The 13,824-nt window shown below is 45.2% G+C and overlaps 2 protein-coding genes across 2 annotated transcripts; one reads left to right on the top strand and one right to left on the bottom strand.

The window, feature by feature from the left end:
• Positions 1–3,410: 3,410 nt before the first annotated feature.
• Positions 3,411–4,697, bottom strand: WFDC10A (WAP four-disulfide core domain 10A). The gene is made up of 3 exons (XM_090285295.1): positions 4,445–4,697; positions 3,937–3,952; positions 3,411–3,573 (listed from the first exon to the last, which is right to left on the bottom strand). The coding sequence occupies exons 1-3, from the start codon at positions 4,512–4,514 to the stop codon at positions 3,411–3,413; spliced, it is 249 nt and encodes an 82-aa protein (XP_090141421.1). The 5' UTR covers positions 4,515–4,697.
• Positions 4,698–9,339: 4,642 nt separating this feature from the next.
• On the top strand, positions 9,340–11,601 carry WFDC9 (WAP four-disulfide core domain 9). The gene is made up of 3 exons (XM_090285982.1): positions 9,340–9,430; positions 10,875–11,022; positions 11,550–11,601. Exons 1-3 carry the CDS (start codon positions 9,340–9,342, stop codon positions 11,599–11,601), a joined length of 291 nt encoding a protein of 96 aa, XP_090142108.1.
• Positions 11,602–13,824: the final 2,223 nt, after the last annotated feature.

The following is a 13,824-nucleotide window of genomic DNA, read 5'->3' as shown; positions in this document are numbered from 1 at the left end:
TAAGTAGACAAAAAACAAAACAAAACAAAACAAGACAAACAAAAAAACCCCAGGCCCTGGCCAGCGTGGCTTAGTTGGTTGAGAGTCGTCCCCTAACCAAAAGGCCACTGGTTCGATTCCCGGTCAGGGCACATGTCCAGGGTGCAGGTTTGATCCCCGGCCAGGGTGTGTGTAGGAAGCAGCCAATCAGTGTTTCTCTATCACATTGATGTTTCTCCCTCACTGCTGAATGAGAATAAAATAAGCCTTAAAAAACAAACAAAAAAAATACCAAGAACATATGAAATAAGGGGTTAACAGAACATAAAAAAATTGAAGAAAGGGATAAAAGTCATCTCATAAATAAAGATTGTGACAAGATACTCAAGAAAATAGATTCAACTAAACTATAAGTGGTATTGAGAAAAAGAATGAAAACCAGGAGACCAAAAACAAAATGTAAAAAAAAAAAAAAAAGAAGGATTAATTAAAAAGATGGGCAAAGAAAATCTAAATATATAATAATTGGAGTTGTTCAAAAAGAAAAATAACTAATGTTAAAAATGATAATTTAAGTAAATTTTCTGTAAATAAGAGAAAACCTGAATCAACATAAAAAGGACCATCATACGCCCAGCAACAATGACCCAAAACAGCCTTGGAAATCAGATGTTTGGGGCCTTCTAACTTAGATTCTTACTTCTACCTTCTCACAGCCTTTCACTAATGATTTTCAGGGAGTGAGCTCTTCCCACATAAGACACTGGACACTACATTACCTGATGCATATACTCCTAGAGAATGTAATTTTAATACTAGAATTTTAAACTTAGGAATAACTTCCTTTGGATAGAACCTTCCTTGAATTCTGTGTGCCATGCCAATTCCAATTTTATTTGGGCCGAAGTGCGTTTCTTGGTGGTAGATATTGCACTCAGCACCTAAACCTGACCTTTGCATTCCAGATCACTTCCGGTGGCGTCTTAATTAGGCCTCCTGAGTTTGTTATGCCCCAGACAAAGTATGGGGTGGGATGCACTTTGCTGGTGAAGGCATTAGTATGGACCCACCAGTGAGCATTGGGGGCATCCAAAGGATGAAAACAAGCCAGGAGTTGATCAACATCATGATGTATGAGATGGGAGATACTTCTAGAATACTCCCATGTGAATTGACATAAGGAGGGAGCAGATCTGGAGCATGAGAAGGGAACAAATAATGCAAAACCTGTGGCAACCATTAGACTGTTTTGCAGGCTGTGATTTAATATCATGGAGACCCAGATCATGGAAGAATGTGCTTTCGCTTCTTCTTCTGCTTCCGTGAGATTCAAAGTCTTCCAGGCATTCTGGCTCCTCTGCTGAACATGGAGGCACACAGTTGTCCCAAAGAGACAGAACAGGCAGTGATGTCCAGGCAAGCACTCCTTCAAGCCATAGCATTCTTGATGTGGTGTCTGAGTTCCGTGGGGCAGGGTGGAGTGTCCAGAGAACTCTCTGGAACACAGATCAGGGCACCAGTTATCACAAGGAAGAGGAACAACTGTTTCCTATATAATTGATGGTCCAGTGCTCACGCCAGGGCAAGGAATAGGTCAACCTGGCAGCCACATGCGCCCACATGGCAGGGAACACTGGACTTGGGCGTGGGAGCTCATTCCCTATGTGGGCCCTTGCAGGTAGCCTTGCTTCTCTTAACAGTTTCTCCTGGGGTGTTGGAGGCACGGCCAAGCGCTGGGAAGATGCTTGGAGAGTGAGGTTACCTGAGGAAGAACCCGGTACGAGCTTCTGTAGGGCGTCCCTCACCACCTACCTACCTCCGACGATGTCTGTGCTGGTGGTTGGTCATGACCTCTTTCCCGGGTCCCCGGGTCCAAGGGCAGCTCTGGGTACAGGTGGAGAAGATGCTCCGTATCAGGAGCGCTGTGATGCTTCTGACGTGGCTGAGGGCTCTGGGCTGATGGAGGCAGATGTCCTCCTCTGATGTCTCGCTCACTGATGCCCAGGAAGCACTGGGCTGGAGTGTCACACCGCACACCGGCCTGCCTACGTTCTCCACACCTCACTCCATGTCTGAGGGGCCACACTTGACTCAGCCCCTGGGTCTAGCCCCAGCGCCATTTCAAAGGCGCTGTGACAACACAGATGTGGAGCCTGGGCCGCAGTGATTAATTCTCACTGACTCACCATGAGACCCAAGACAAGGCTCAGAGCCACCTTGTGCCGATTAAGCCTTAGCAGTGTCACAATGGGCCCACCTGTCCCCCCTGCCCTGTGACTTTCCTCTGGATTAAAAAGAGAGAGAGAGAGTGAGGCCATAAGGAGGAGCATTTGGGAAAGGTAGGGACCACTCTGTCAAGGGAAGGCACTGGAGTCCGAGGTCCTGGCACCATGTCCCAGGCCCCGGAGTCAGAGTGGCCATCCTAGTGGAGGCTGGACTGGGGGTGGGCGGCTGGGGTTGTCACAGGCTCTCACTTCCGTGCCTCTGGTCTCACTGCGGTGGAGAAGCAACGAGCAAGCAGCGAGGTCAGAGGAGACACCCTCCTGCAGCACCCAGAGAGGCCTCTCACTCCCTCTGGCCCTGGGCACGTCACTTAACTTCCTGGGATTCATTTTCTTCCGTATAGAGACAGTTGTCTGAACTTTACAAGGAGAAAGGGAGAAAGGGACAGGTGTGGGTCAAGTTTAAGAAGAGGCCTCCTTGCCCTGGCCAGGTGGCTTGGTTGGTTGGAGCATCTTCCTGTACACCAGTAGGTTGGGGGTTCAATTCCCCGTCAGGGCACATACCCAGGCTGTGGGTTAGATCCCCGGTTTGGGCGCATACAAGAGGCAACCGATAGATGTTTCTCACATTGATGTTTCTCTTCCCCTCCTCTCCCTATCTCTCTAAAATCATTAGAAACATGTCCTCAGGTGAGAATTAACAGGGGAAAAAAGAAAGAAGGGGCCTCCTTGGGGGCCTCCTACTCTATGCCCCAGGGTCCAGCCTCCACCTACGTCATGGTTCACTTGGCCTTTCTGCCTCCAGGGTGAGGACGTTCTCTTTAGCGCTGGGGGCTGGCGCACAGGAGCGCTGGCTCAGTGAGCAGAGCGACAGGGGGCTGGGCCTCTGGGGCCCTGGCAGGGGTGCGTGGGCCGAAGGGAGAGACAGCAGCGGAGCAAGACACGGGGAGAGATCAGGGCCCTGGACCCGAGAGGCGGGGGCACGCTGGGCTCTGCACTGGTTCTCAGTGATCACAGTCCTGGAAGGAAAATAGGCAAGTCCCCGGGCATTTGTTCTGTTTTATTTGACAGGAACAAGCCGTCCGGACAGTGGGGAGAGCGGCGCTGCTGCTGACAGCCCCGTGCCTGGGATCTGAGGCCCTTGTTCTTCGGCACAGACTTCAGTGGTGGGCGGGGGTGCAGCGTGCACAGCCCAGTCCCCTCTCCCACTCAGAGGACGCTCATGCAAATGCTTCCACAGAAGCTAAAGCAGCATACGTTATTTGCTTGACATTCTCTGTGGTGTTTACAGGGGCGTCTGCACAGATGTATCTCGATTCTCTTCTCGCAGTCCTTGATTTCTGTGGACAGCTGTGTGTCTGCAACAGAGCAGGAGCAGGGTCATGGGACCAGGCCACACAGTGTACCCCTCTGAGACCCCAGAACCGAGGTCCCACTTCTGACACTCTGGATTTTTCAGGGAAGTTACTTTCCACCCCTCACCAATCCTGGTGATTGGTTGTGTCTTCAATGCATGACCCTCATTCTCCACCAGTAGAGCTCAATGTCCGGGCTTCCTGGACCCTCTTACTCCTGCAGCCAGGGCCTTGTCGCTCATATTAGTGATGGCCCTGGTGAAGTCACCCCGATACAATCTGCACTTGGACTGTGAGGACTCGGTGAAGTCTGAGACATCTGTAAACCTTCCCCCGTTTTCCAGAATTCGCAGGGTCCAGAGAAGATGAACTTGCCTGTCCGCCCTCTCTGTCTGTCTGTAGTATCCCTGCCCCTTTCCACAAAATAACAGTTTTAATCTTTCCCTTCTACTGTCATCATCCTGGTCATCAATGATAACTTTAATCTGACCTTTTACACCCCAGAATTTACTCCCAGAAACATCTCGGGATGTTGAGCTGTCACGGATGCGCATAAATCAAAGAATTGTTGTTTTGCTTTCCTGTCTGATTCTCAGCTCTGTGCACCTTTCACTAGTGTGTGCGCCATGTCTCTGGATTTGGGGAATGGAGAACAGAAGGGTGTAGGCTGCCCTCCACCCCCATCACTAGTCCCAGGGCCCGGTAAAGGGGCTGAAGCTGAAGGGCCATGGTTTGGGAGGACCCAGAGTCTTCCCAGTGCTGTGGTCAGAGCAGGACGTGCTGAAAGATTCCAATTCCCAGGTCCTCCTCAGCTGCACACAGCCCCTCGTTCCCCCTCCCCGTGCCTGCCCCCAGCCCATCACCTACTCTGCTTCCTGTTCCAACTACGGGGCCCTCCGTGGACCTGCAGCAGCAGCACACACAGAAGCAGGGTGGGCAGCAGAGCCTGGGTTGCCATGACTCAGCCAGGGCAGTGAGCTTGAAGTCTGCCACTGACTTTCGTGGAGGGCTGGTGTGAGGAGAGAAGAAAAGAGAGGATGTCCTGGGCTCCTCCCTGCCTCCACTGGCCAGGCCAGAGCAGGACAAGGAGTCCTGGTTTCCTCCCTGGTGCCTGCCCCTTCCCGTGGCCTGCTCTGCATGGGACCTGGGCTTCTGCAGAGACTGCCCTTCCTGTCGCGTAACTAACCCTGTCTTTCTGCAGACAGAACTTTTTCCCTGAAAGCTGTAATCTATTTCTATTCTCTAATTACAAACTAATTTACACTGTAATCTATCTCACTGTATAGAATTAACCTGTAAAGTTGACCCTTGAACTACGTGGATTTGAACCTCATGGGTCCACTTACACTTGGATTTTTTGCAGTGAATACTGTTGGCCCTTGGGTATCTTCGGATTTCTTATCTGCAGCTTTAGGTAACCTAGGATCAAAAACATGTGTGTTTTTTTGGTTTTTGTTTGTTTGCCTTTCATTTCTAAACTCACGATAAAACAACAACACTGTTTTCCATCTGCCATTGGTTGAATCCATGGATGCTAAGGGCCAGCTATAGGTAAGATTTGGGAGAGGCCAAAGTTATGAGTGGATTTTTGAGTGCACGGGGGTCGTTGCTCCTAACCCTTACATTGTTCAAGGGTCAACAGCATAATCTTAGTTTCTTTGCATATTTAATATAAACAATTCTTTGTTTTCTCACATTTTGAGTCACCCACCTTTTGTTACCCATCTTGTCCCACCCTCACTTAATCATGAAAATATTTCACAAAACGTGGTTTCCTATAATTGTACAGCTTTTGTTTAAACTAAATATCTATTGCCAAGCATTTGTGCTGTACCAGATTACTGATAATCTAGATAACATTATGTTGAGAATTTTTATTCATAAATCCTCAATTTTAAAAAAAAGTATTAAATTTATTGGGATAACATTAGTTAATAGTTACATAAGTTTCAAGGGTATCATTCTGTAATACAGCTGTATATTGCACTGCAGGCTCACTACTCTGAGTCTCGTCTCCTTTTGTCACCGTACACTTGAACCCCCTTTATTCTCTTCATACCCTTCCCACCCGCTTTTCCCTTTGATAACCATCATACTGTTGTCTTGGTCTATGAGCTTGTTTGTTGGTTTTGTTTGTTTGCTTATTGCTTCCTGTTTTCTATCTCACATACGGATGAAATCATATGGTTCTTGTCCTTTTCCATATAATACTCTCTAGATTCACTATGGTTTTGCAAATTTCATCCTTTCTATGGCTAAGTAGTATTCCGTCATGTATATGTATTACATCTTCTTTAGCCTATTGTTCACTTTGGGAGAGGCTAAAGTTATATATCTTTCCTGTAACTTTGTTATAAGGTTGTTTCTATGTCTTGGCTATGGTGAATAATGCTGCAATGAACATAGCAGTACATATATATTTATATATAATGTTTTTGAAAATTTTGGGGTAGATACCCAAAAGAGAGATTGCTGGGTCATATGGTAGCTCTATTCTTAATTTTTGGAGGCCTCTCTGTAGTGCTTGTACCAGTTTACCTTCTCAGTAGCAGTGTATGAGGATTCCTTTTTCCCCACCTCCTCTTCAACACTTGTTATTTCTTGTCGTATTTGATAATGGCCATTCTAACAGGTATAAGGTAGTATCTCATTGTGGCGATTTTGATTTGAAGTTGAACATCTTTTCATATATTCATTGGCCATTTGTATGTCTTCTTGGGAAAAGTGTCTGTTGAGGTCCTCTGCCCATTTTCTAATTATTTTGTAGTTGTTGTTGAGTTATGTGAGTTCTTTATATATTTTGGATATTAGCCTTTTATTGGAGGTATTATTTGCAAACACCTTCTCCCATTTAGTCTGTTGCATTAGACTAATGTAAGAGAAGTGGAATTTGTGGATGAAAGAATAAATAGGTATTTTAGGTATAGATAAATACATATACATACTCTCCTGTGCTCAATATAATGCCCTTCTTTGATATTTGGTGAACCAAATCTATTCCTTCTAAAGTCCTTCCTATTTGGACTCTTTTTATTCACATAAAAGTCACATGGCATTTGGTGAGAGATGAGGTTATGCTTTAATTAGCAAAGGAGAATCAATACAGAAGAGGGTTAGACCTTCAATAGCCCACATGACAAGTCAAAGGAAAATAGATGTACAGACTATCTTCCACTTCTAATCTACGGAGAGATTCAAATGCATTAGATAAAGACTAGTCTGGGAGCTGTTGGGAGTGGCCAGAGCTGCAACCCAGGTACATAATGTGCCTCCTCGCTTAGGGGGAGATACTGATCACATCAAAGAATCCCCAGTACTTCTGGATGGGTGAGTATTGAAGGAAACAGTCTGTGATCTGACAAGCATGTAGTTACTGGGCAGAACGTAAAGATCTGCCACTACCAAAATCATCCAGTTCTAAGCCTTTGACCTTTTCTAGTCTGCCCCCCCCCCCCCCCGTGCCAGGACACAACCTCCCTTCCCCCTCCCCAATTGAGAAGAGTCAAGATAAAAGAGCTGTCAGTCCGTTAACTGCAGACACTCAACTCAGACACCTTCAGAGGTAGGTGAGGGTAAGGTCTTGAGGCATAAACTTTTATTTGGGGCTTGCTTGGATGAGTTCCCTGCTCAGGTGATGTCAACATCATTCTGTGAGGTAGAGATCGTCGTCTCTGTTGTTCAAATAAGAACTGGAGATAGAGGTGATATGACCCGTCAGAGGTCCCAAAGGTAGAAGGGGCAGAGAAGAAACAAGAGATCAGCATTTCTTTTCTTTTCTTTTTTTTTAATGCAAAGCTGGGGTCAGGTGGTCCACTGCCCTCGGATGGAGAGACAATGACACCGGCCTGAGTCCACCAAGTTTATTTATAATGTTCGAGATCAGCATTTCTGACTCAAAATTCAGTATGTTCTCTCCTTTAATATTATCTGGAAAGCCCAGGGATTCTGAGTTTTGTGGGAGCAGTAGTTTTGTGTCTTTGTGATACCTAGGGACCTTTTCATTGTTCTATACTCTATCTCAGGACGGCCAAAGAATCCACCCAGAATTCTACGTGAGTAGTACCCAGCCTGGGTGTGACGATGTTTCCCTTCTCTGGGTTCCCTTAGCACACCTGAGTTATGCAAAGAAGGGGACAGGGCAACCCCAGATCCTGAACACCCTTTAAGGGCAAGTAGGGAACTAAAAAACTGGACTAAACATGAGACCTTTTAAATGAACAGATCTGAAAGCTCTGAACAACTCAGGTCTAGAATGATATCATCGAATACCAATAAACAGCTTTATAGAACCTATTATTTGGGGGTTATTGTGTTCCTGTCACCGTGTGCCAGCCTTCCTCCTTTGCGCAAAAGGCAGATGCCAGGAATCCTAATCCATGCCCAACTTCACCCAGTTACCTCATACTTCATATCCTCACCTGTAAGTGGTTAACCATCTTCTTTGCACCTCTGTTTTGCTTTGAGCTGGTGCCATCAGGGGATCAGAAGAACACTATGAGCCATGCTTGAGGCTTTCCTGTGCAATGCTCCCTGGCTTTCCTGTGCAAAAAATGCAAGTATTATAATTGATAGGGTTTTTGAAAGCCTACCATTCTCAAAGATCGTTCTCCTCTGGCCTGGAGCATCACCGGTTAAGTTGTATCCTTTGATATAAGTATTACTGAATGATATATAAATCCTCAACACCTTAACTTGGCACTTTTCCTTCATCAAGCCATACCAAGACAAGCTGGCAGGGATGTAGGTTCTGAATGGAGTAAGTTGCAGAGCAGACGTAAGTGTCTCAGAGTGGAAGTCCCCAAACAACTTATCTTTTCCATTTTAAAGGCTTCACTCCTTCTTTTTCTGTCTTTCCATTGTCTCTCAAGCCACCTAAATCCAATTTGCCTCAAAGTCAGTAAGTCAATGATTCACATGCCTAAAACTTGCATTTACATAATCTATGTAGATATAAGTTTTTAAAAATTTGACTCTGGAGAGAGGAGAAGGGAGGAAGAGCACTATCCATGTGAGAGATAACATCAGCTGGTAGCCTCCCACATGCACCCTGATCGAGACCAAACTCGCAACTCAGGCACGTGCCCTGAGTGGGAATTGAACTAGTGACCCTTAGGTTTGTGAGACGATGCCCAGCCCACTGAGCCACACTGGCCAGGGCTGTAGATGAAAGTTTTAAGAGTCCCTTGACCAATTGTTGGCCATCATCTTTTTCAAGACCTGCTGAGTAGTCCATTTCATCACTCACTTTGGAATCACTCTGGCACTCTTTGTTTTAGGGTCTTGACTAAACTGTATCATTCAGTTACATATATTTTTAAATAAAAAATTAGGACACTCAATGTACCCTATTATTCCAATTTCATAAAAATAATGACTGCAACATTAAGGGATACACATATACTAGTTATCTCTGGGGCAGGGGAATTCCTGATGCGTATCCATTTTCTCTTTGTATTTTTTGTTTTACAAATTATACAGTCTGAATCTTTATTACTTTTTAATTGGAAAACCAGTAATGCGCTTTTTAAATAAATAGTTTTGCAAAGGAAGCGGTACCCAGTGTGAGATGGGGAAGAAGCCTGGGGAAGCCAATGGCTAGATTGATATGTTGTTAGGTGCCAGAGGGTGAGAAGGAAAAGTAGGAGAGAGAATAACACAATATTCATGAGCACTTCCTCTCTCTTTTCTAGCCTATTGCCCTTAATTCCTCTTCTGCCTCTAGCAGCATTTGGAGAAGACTTGTCTTGTGCCAGAACTTAACCCAAACACGTGTAGAGACAACCATGAAGCCGTGGGTTCTCCTATTCGTCATATACGTCTGTGGGGTGGTGATGCTTCTGCCTGTGCTGGGCGGTATCAGGAACCAACTTTTCTGTAGGTGTGTGGCGAGGGAGGAGGATGTTCTGAGTAGGCCTGGGATGTCTGGCATAACTAATTCAGCGCCCAATTTCCAGGATCACCCTTCAAAGGATCAAACCCTCTTTAAAGCAGAGACATCCAAGTAAGATTAGGTCGAATGTTCCCTGTCTGGTGTCCCTTCAAAGTTCTCTCTCCCAGATCATAAAGCAATATTGGGTATATGGAAAGGCAATGTAGCTTTCGTCTGCATTTCATAAGCTCATGGGAAGTAGTATTTTCTGATGTCAGACTGCTGTGGGGAGAAGAAACATCAGCACAGAGCTTCCCTCTGAGCCTGTATTTTCAGAATCTCTGTGCCTGATCTGAGTGAGCCTTTGATGAATACCCAAAGGGTAATATTTTAACACATTCATTTAGCTTGAAGGGAAAAACAGACAAGACAAATAGAGGTACTTAGCAAGTCAAAGTTTGTGGTCCTCTGATAAGAACAGTGGGAATAATGAAGGGACTGAGAGGGAAGGTTGTGGGCAGTGAAAGATGCGAAATTTGGGGAGAGGCTGAATGGTTAAGTGGTATCACCAGGATAGACCTAGAGGGTATTGTGTTCAGTGAAATAAATCAGACATAGAAAGACAAATGCCATATGATTTCGCTTGTATGTGGAGTCTAAAAAATAAGTAAATAAACAAGCAGACCAGAAACAGACTCATAGATACAGAGAACATTTCAATGGTTGCCAGATGGGAGGGGTGTTGAGGGACTGGGTGAAAAAGGTAAAAAAGATTAAGAAGTAGAAACTGGTAGTTACAGAACAGCCATGGGGATGTAAAGGACAGCATAGGAAATATAGTCAATAATATTGTCATAACTATGCACGGGGCCAGGTGGGTACTAGATTTACTAGGGTGATCACTTCATAAGGTATATAAATGCCTAATCTTTGGGGTTGTATACTTGAAACTAATATAATATTGTATGTCACTTGTAAGTGAAAAATAAAATTATTAAAAAATAAAATAAAGTAAACAAGAGAGAACAGGAAAGGGAAAAAGTAGGTTCCTAGTCTCCCCCAGCTCAGTTTTCCAGTCTGCCTATGGGATGTGGAAATTAAAGACAGGCTATGGCAGGTCCTGAAGTCTAAGGTTATATGAGAATAGATTCAGTGAGTTGATATCATACATAGTGAGGGTGTCCTAGGTCCTGTCTTTAGGGAGCTTGGCGAGGGCTCGAAGGCCTGACATACCATGGGGTCATGTGGTCAGTTGGTAGTCACATCGTACCAGGATGGTCTCCTATGAAAAGACACTGGCTAGCCTTCAGGGAAAGGATTTTCTTGAAAGGCAGAGAAATATTTCATGGCTCGGAGCTCAGGTTCCAGAGCTCAGGGATTGTTAAGCTGGAGAAGGGTTTCTTCTCCACGTTGTGAGCGGATAGGCCCTGCTACCTCCTACCATCTCAGTTCCAGCCGAAGTCAAAGAAATCGAGCAGTGCTGGGTGCAGCCTCCGTCTGAGTATTGCGAGAAAAGGTGCACGAAGCTACAAACGTGTGTGAGGCCGAACCATACGTGCTGCTGGACCTTCTGTGGCAACATCTGCTTGGACGATGAGTGAGTCGGGGGTGGGGGGTGGGGCAGGCCGGGCCTGGGGAGGCGTCCTCACTGCTGTTCGGAAGGTGTGACCTGGAACAGAGGTCTGCAGTCACCCAGCTCCTGGTCACAGAGACAGGCAGCATAAGGCAGCGCCTTCCGATCTCCACACCTGGTCTGCCACTCGCTGCAAAGTAAACCCAAAAACCAACATGGGGGCCGCTACTTCTTTTTTCACTCTCATTCAGTTCCCCCAGAACATCATCCGTCTGCTTGTTTGTCCTTCCTTTGTTCAAGGCCCCAGTTATTACTGCCTTAGTCTGTCCTCTCCATTGGCCCCTTGTCTCGGCCAGGCCTAAGGAGACCTGGTCTGCACTTATATGCTCAATTGACAAACCCCTTGGGTGAACTTGCTTAAAATTGGGTAACTCCTGATATTACAAAAACAATACTTGTTCCCATGAACTGAGACCAAGGGTGTTATTAAGTTTGGACATGAATGTTCCCCAGGGTTCCCTGACTGTTTACCACTTAATTTTCTCTTCCAGAGAACCCTTTAAATCAATGCTATATCCTCATTTCAAGCCTCCTTACAACTAGTGTGGACAGGAGGATGATTACATAGTCTAAGAGTGCTGCCCGGCTCCCTGTTGCAATTCCCACGGGCTCCAGCTGAGGACCTCTCTGTTCTATGCTCAACCTCTACCCTGAGAAGGCTCAACTCTTTGCCAAATAAACTGATGCACCAACCTGAGGGCTCTGCATCTTTTTGTACTCCCTCCCTGTGACTCCAGTTAGCCCTAGGTATTAGTCAAGTCAGTTCATGGCTGTAGCAAAAATATAGAGATTTATAAAAATCTCATGGAGTTAACGCAGTCAAAAGTTTATTCTCATTCACAATACATGAAACAAATGAAAATGGGAACACAACATACCAAAACCTATGGGTTCTGCAAAAGTAGTTCTAAGAAGAAGGACCTTTATAGCAATTAACACCTAAATTAACGAAAAGAGAGCCCTGGCTGGTGTGGCTCAGTGGGTTGAGCACTGGTCTGAGAACTGAAAGGTCACAGGTTTGATTCCTGGTCAGGGCACATACCTAGGGTGCAGGCCAGGTCCCCAGTTGGGGGCATGCAAGAGTCAATCTATCTCCCTTTCTTTCTCCCTCTCCTCCCCTCTCTCTAAAAATAAATAAATAAATAAACAAACAAACAAATAAATAAATAAAATCTTTAAAAAAAGAAAAAAAGAAATCTCAAATAAACAGCCTAACTTTTAATACCTTAAGAAACTAGGAAAGAAGAACCAATGAAGCCCAAAGTTAGCAAAAGAAAGGCTATAAAGACCAGAGCAGAAATAAATGAAATAGAGACCAGAAAAACAATAGAAAGGGTTAACAAAACGAAGCTGTTTTAGTGATTATGTTCTTCCTTCATAAAATTTCCATTTTATTCTTTGTATCTTCTATTCCTTTGCTGACATTTTCTACTTTTCCTTCAGTTTCAAGGGTGTTCATTAGTGCTTGCTGCAGAATTTTTATAATAGCTACTTTAAAGTCTTTGTCAGATAATTCCATCATTTATTTTATCTTGAAATTGGGGTCTGTTGATAGTCTTGTTCTGTATGAGGTCATATATTCCTTCTCCTTCATTTGCTACCTAATTTTGATTGTATACCTGGATATTCTGAATATTAGGTTATGAGATTCAAAGTCTCAATGGAGAAGGTTGATATTTTGTTTTCAAAAGTAATTGAAATGGTTGGGCTCAGGCTGAAAAGTTCACCCTGTCTTCTCTGGGTTGTGGTTCCAAGGTCAGTTCAGTTTGCAAATCATCTTCAGTTCTTTTAGTATCTTCCCTGCATATGCGCCCCCTGTGGCTAGGCGGAGGCCTCAGTGGTGGCGTGTCTGTGAGCTCATTTCTCAAAGTACTATGTCAAATAGGATCACCTCCACGCATGCACAGCTTGAAGGTGAACTCAAGAGTAAATAAACAGCTTTACCGGTTCGCTTTCCTGAGTTCCTCCCTCTGTGATGTCCCCGGTTCCTTCTGTTTCCCCAAGGCTCCAAAGAGCTGGGGGCTTTGGTGACCCTTCTCTGTTAGACATTTTTACAACTACATCCACATCCAGGGCCAAGTGGTGGGAGAACAAAGAGAGGAGAAAAACAAATGGGGCAGTGAGTGTCCACCCACTCTCTTAGAATTCCAGCTGCACCCACCAGAGGAAGACGTCCCCTCTCTCAGAGTTTTGGCTTCTTCCAACCCCCATACCAGCTGCTGCCATCATTACCAGAGAATTTCTTCAGGGCCATGGTACGAGAGAACAGAGAAGAGAAAGAGAAAAAACAAACAAACACAAAAAAACAGAAAACCAGGGGATTTCTTCATCTCTTCTCAGCAACCCAAACTTCCTTTCCATGCCTGAAACCAAAATGATAAGGTTTTTTTCTGAAACTCTCTTTATCTGCCCCCTACTGCTCATTTCCAGGTTAGCCAGGGGATACCAGATGGGAAAAATCCCAGTAAACTCATCACCAGTCATGCGGTGCTTGAATTCTAGTCTTCTTTCCCAGTCTGCTTGCTATTACTTACTTTCGTTTTTCTCATGGGAAAGAGAAGGAATCCGAAGGAGGATACAGTTTTATCCCTGGAAGTGGGCTTGCCTTCCCTTCCAGGAGGCCTTCAGAGCGGAAGTTTGTGTGACTCTAATTCAGAGCTGAGCTGGCAGTTTATTGGTGCTGCTGTGGGTACCTTGAGTGCACCCCGGACCTACAATTCCATCTTCAGAACACAGTCACCTGTGTTTAGGGTGGGCCTGGGTTTA

The sequence above is a fragment of the Furipterus horrens genome, unplaced genomic scaffold (assembly GCF_987537825.1).
Source record: "Furipterus horrens unplaced genomic scaffold, mFurHor1.1.pri manual_scaffold_8, whole genome shotgun sequence".
Lineage (NCBI taxonomy): Eukaryota > Metazoa > Chordata > Mammalia > Chiroptera > Furipteridae > Furipterus > Furipterus horrens.
This window is presented reverse-complemented; position numbering and strand designations above follow the sequence as displayed.

Excerpts from the sequence above, each read along its gene's own strand:
- WFDC10A (XM_090285295.1), bottom strand. The coding sequence starts at position 4,514 with ATGGCAACCCAGGCTCTGCTGCCCACCCTGCTTCTGTGTGTGCTGCTG.
- WFDC9 (XM_090285982.1), top strand. The coding sequence starts at position 9,340 with ATGAAGCCGTGGGTTCTCCTATTCGTCATATACGTCTGTGGGGTGGTG. Across the intron at positions 9,431-10,874 it reads TATCAGGAACCAACTTTTCT|TTCCAGCCGAAGTCAAAGAA; the intron begins GTAGGTGTGTGG and ends CTACCATCTCAG. Across the intron at positions 11,023-11,549 it reads AACATCTGCTTGGACGATGA|AGAACCCTTTAAATCAATGC; the intron begins GTGAGTCGGGGG and ends TTTCTCTTCCAG.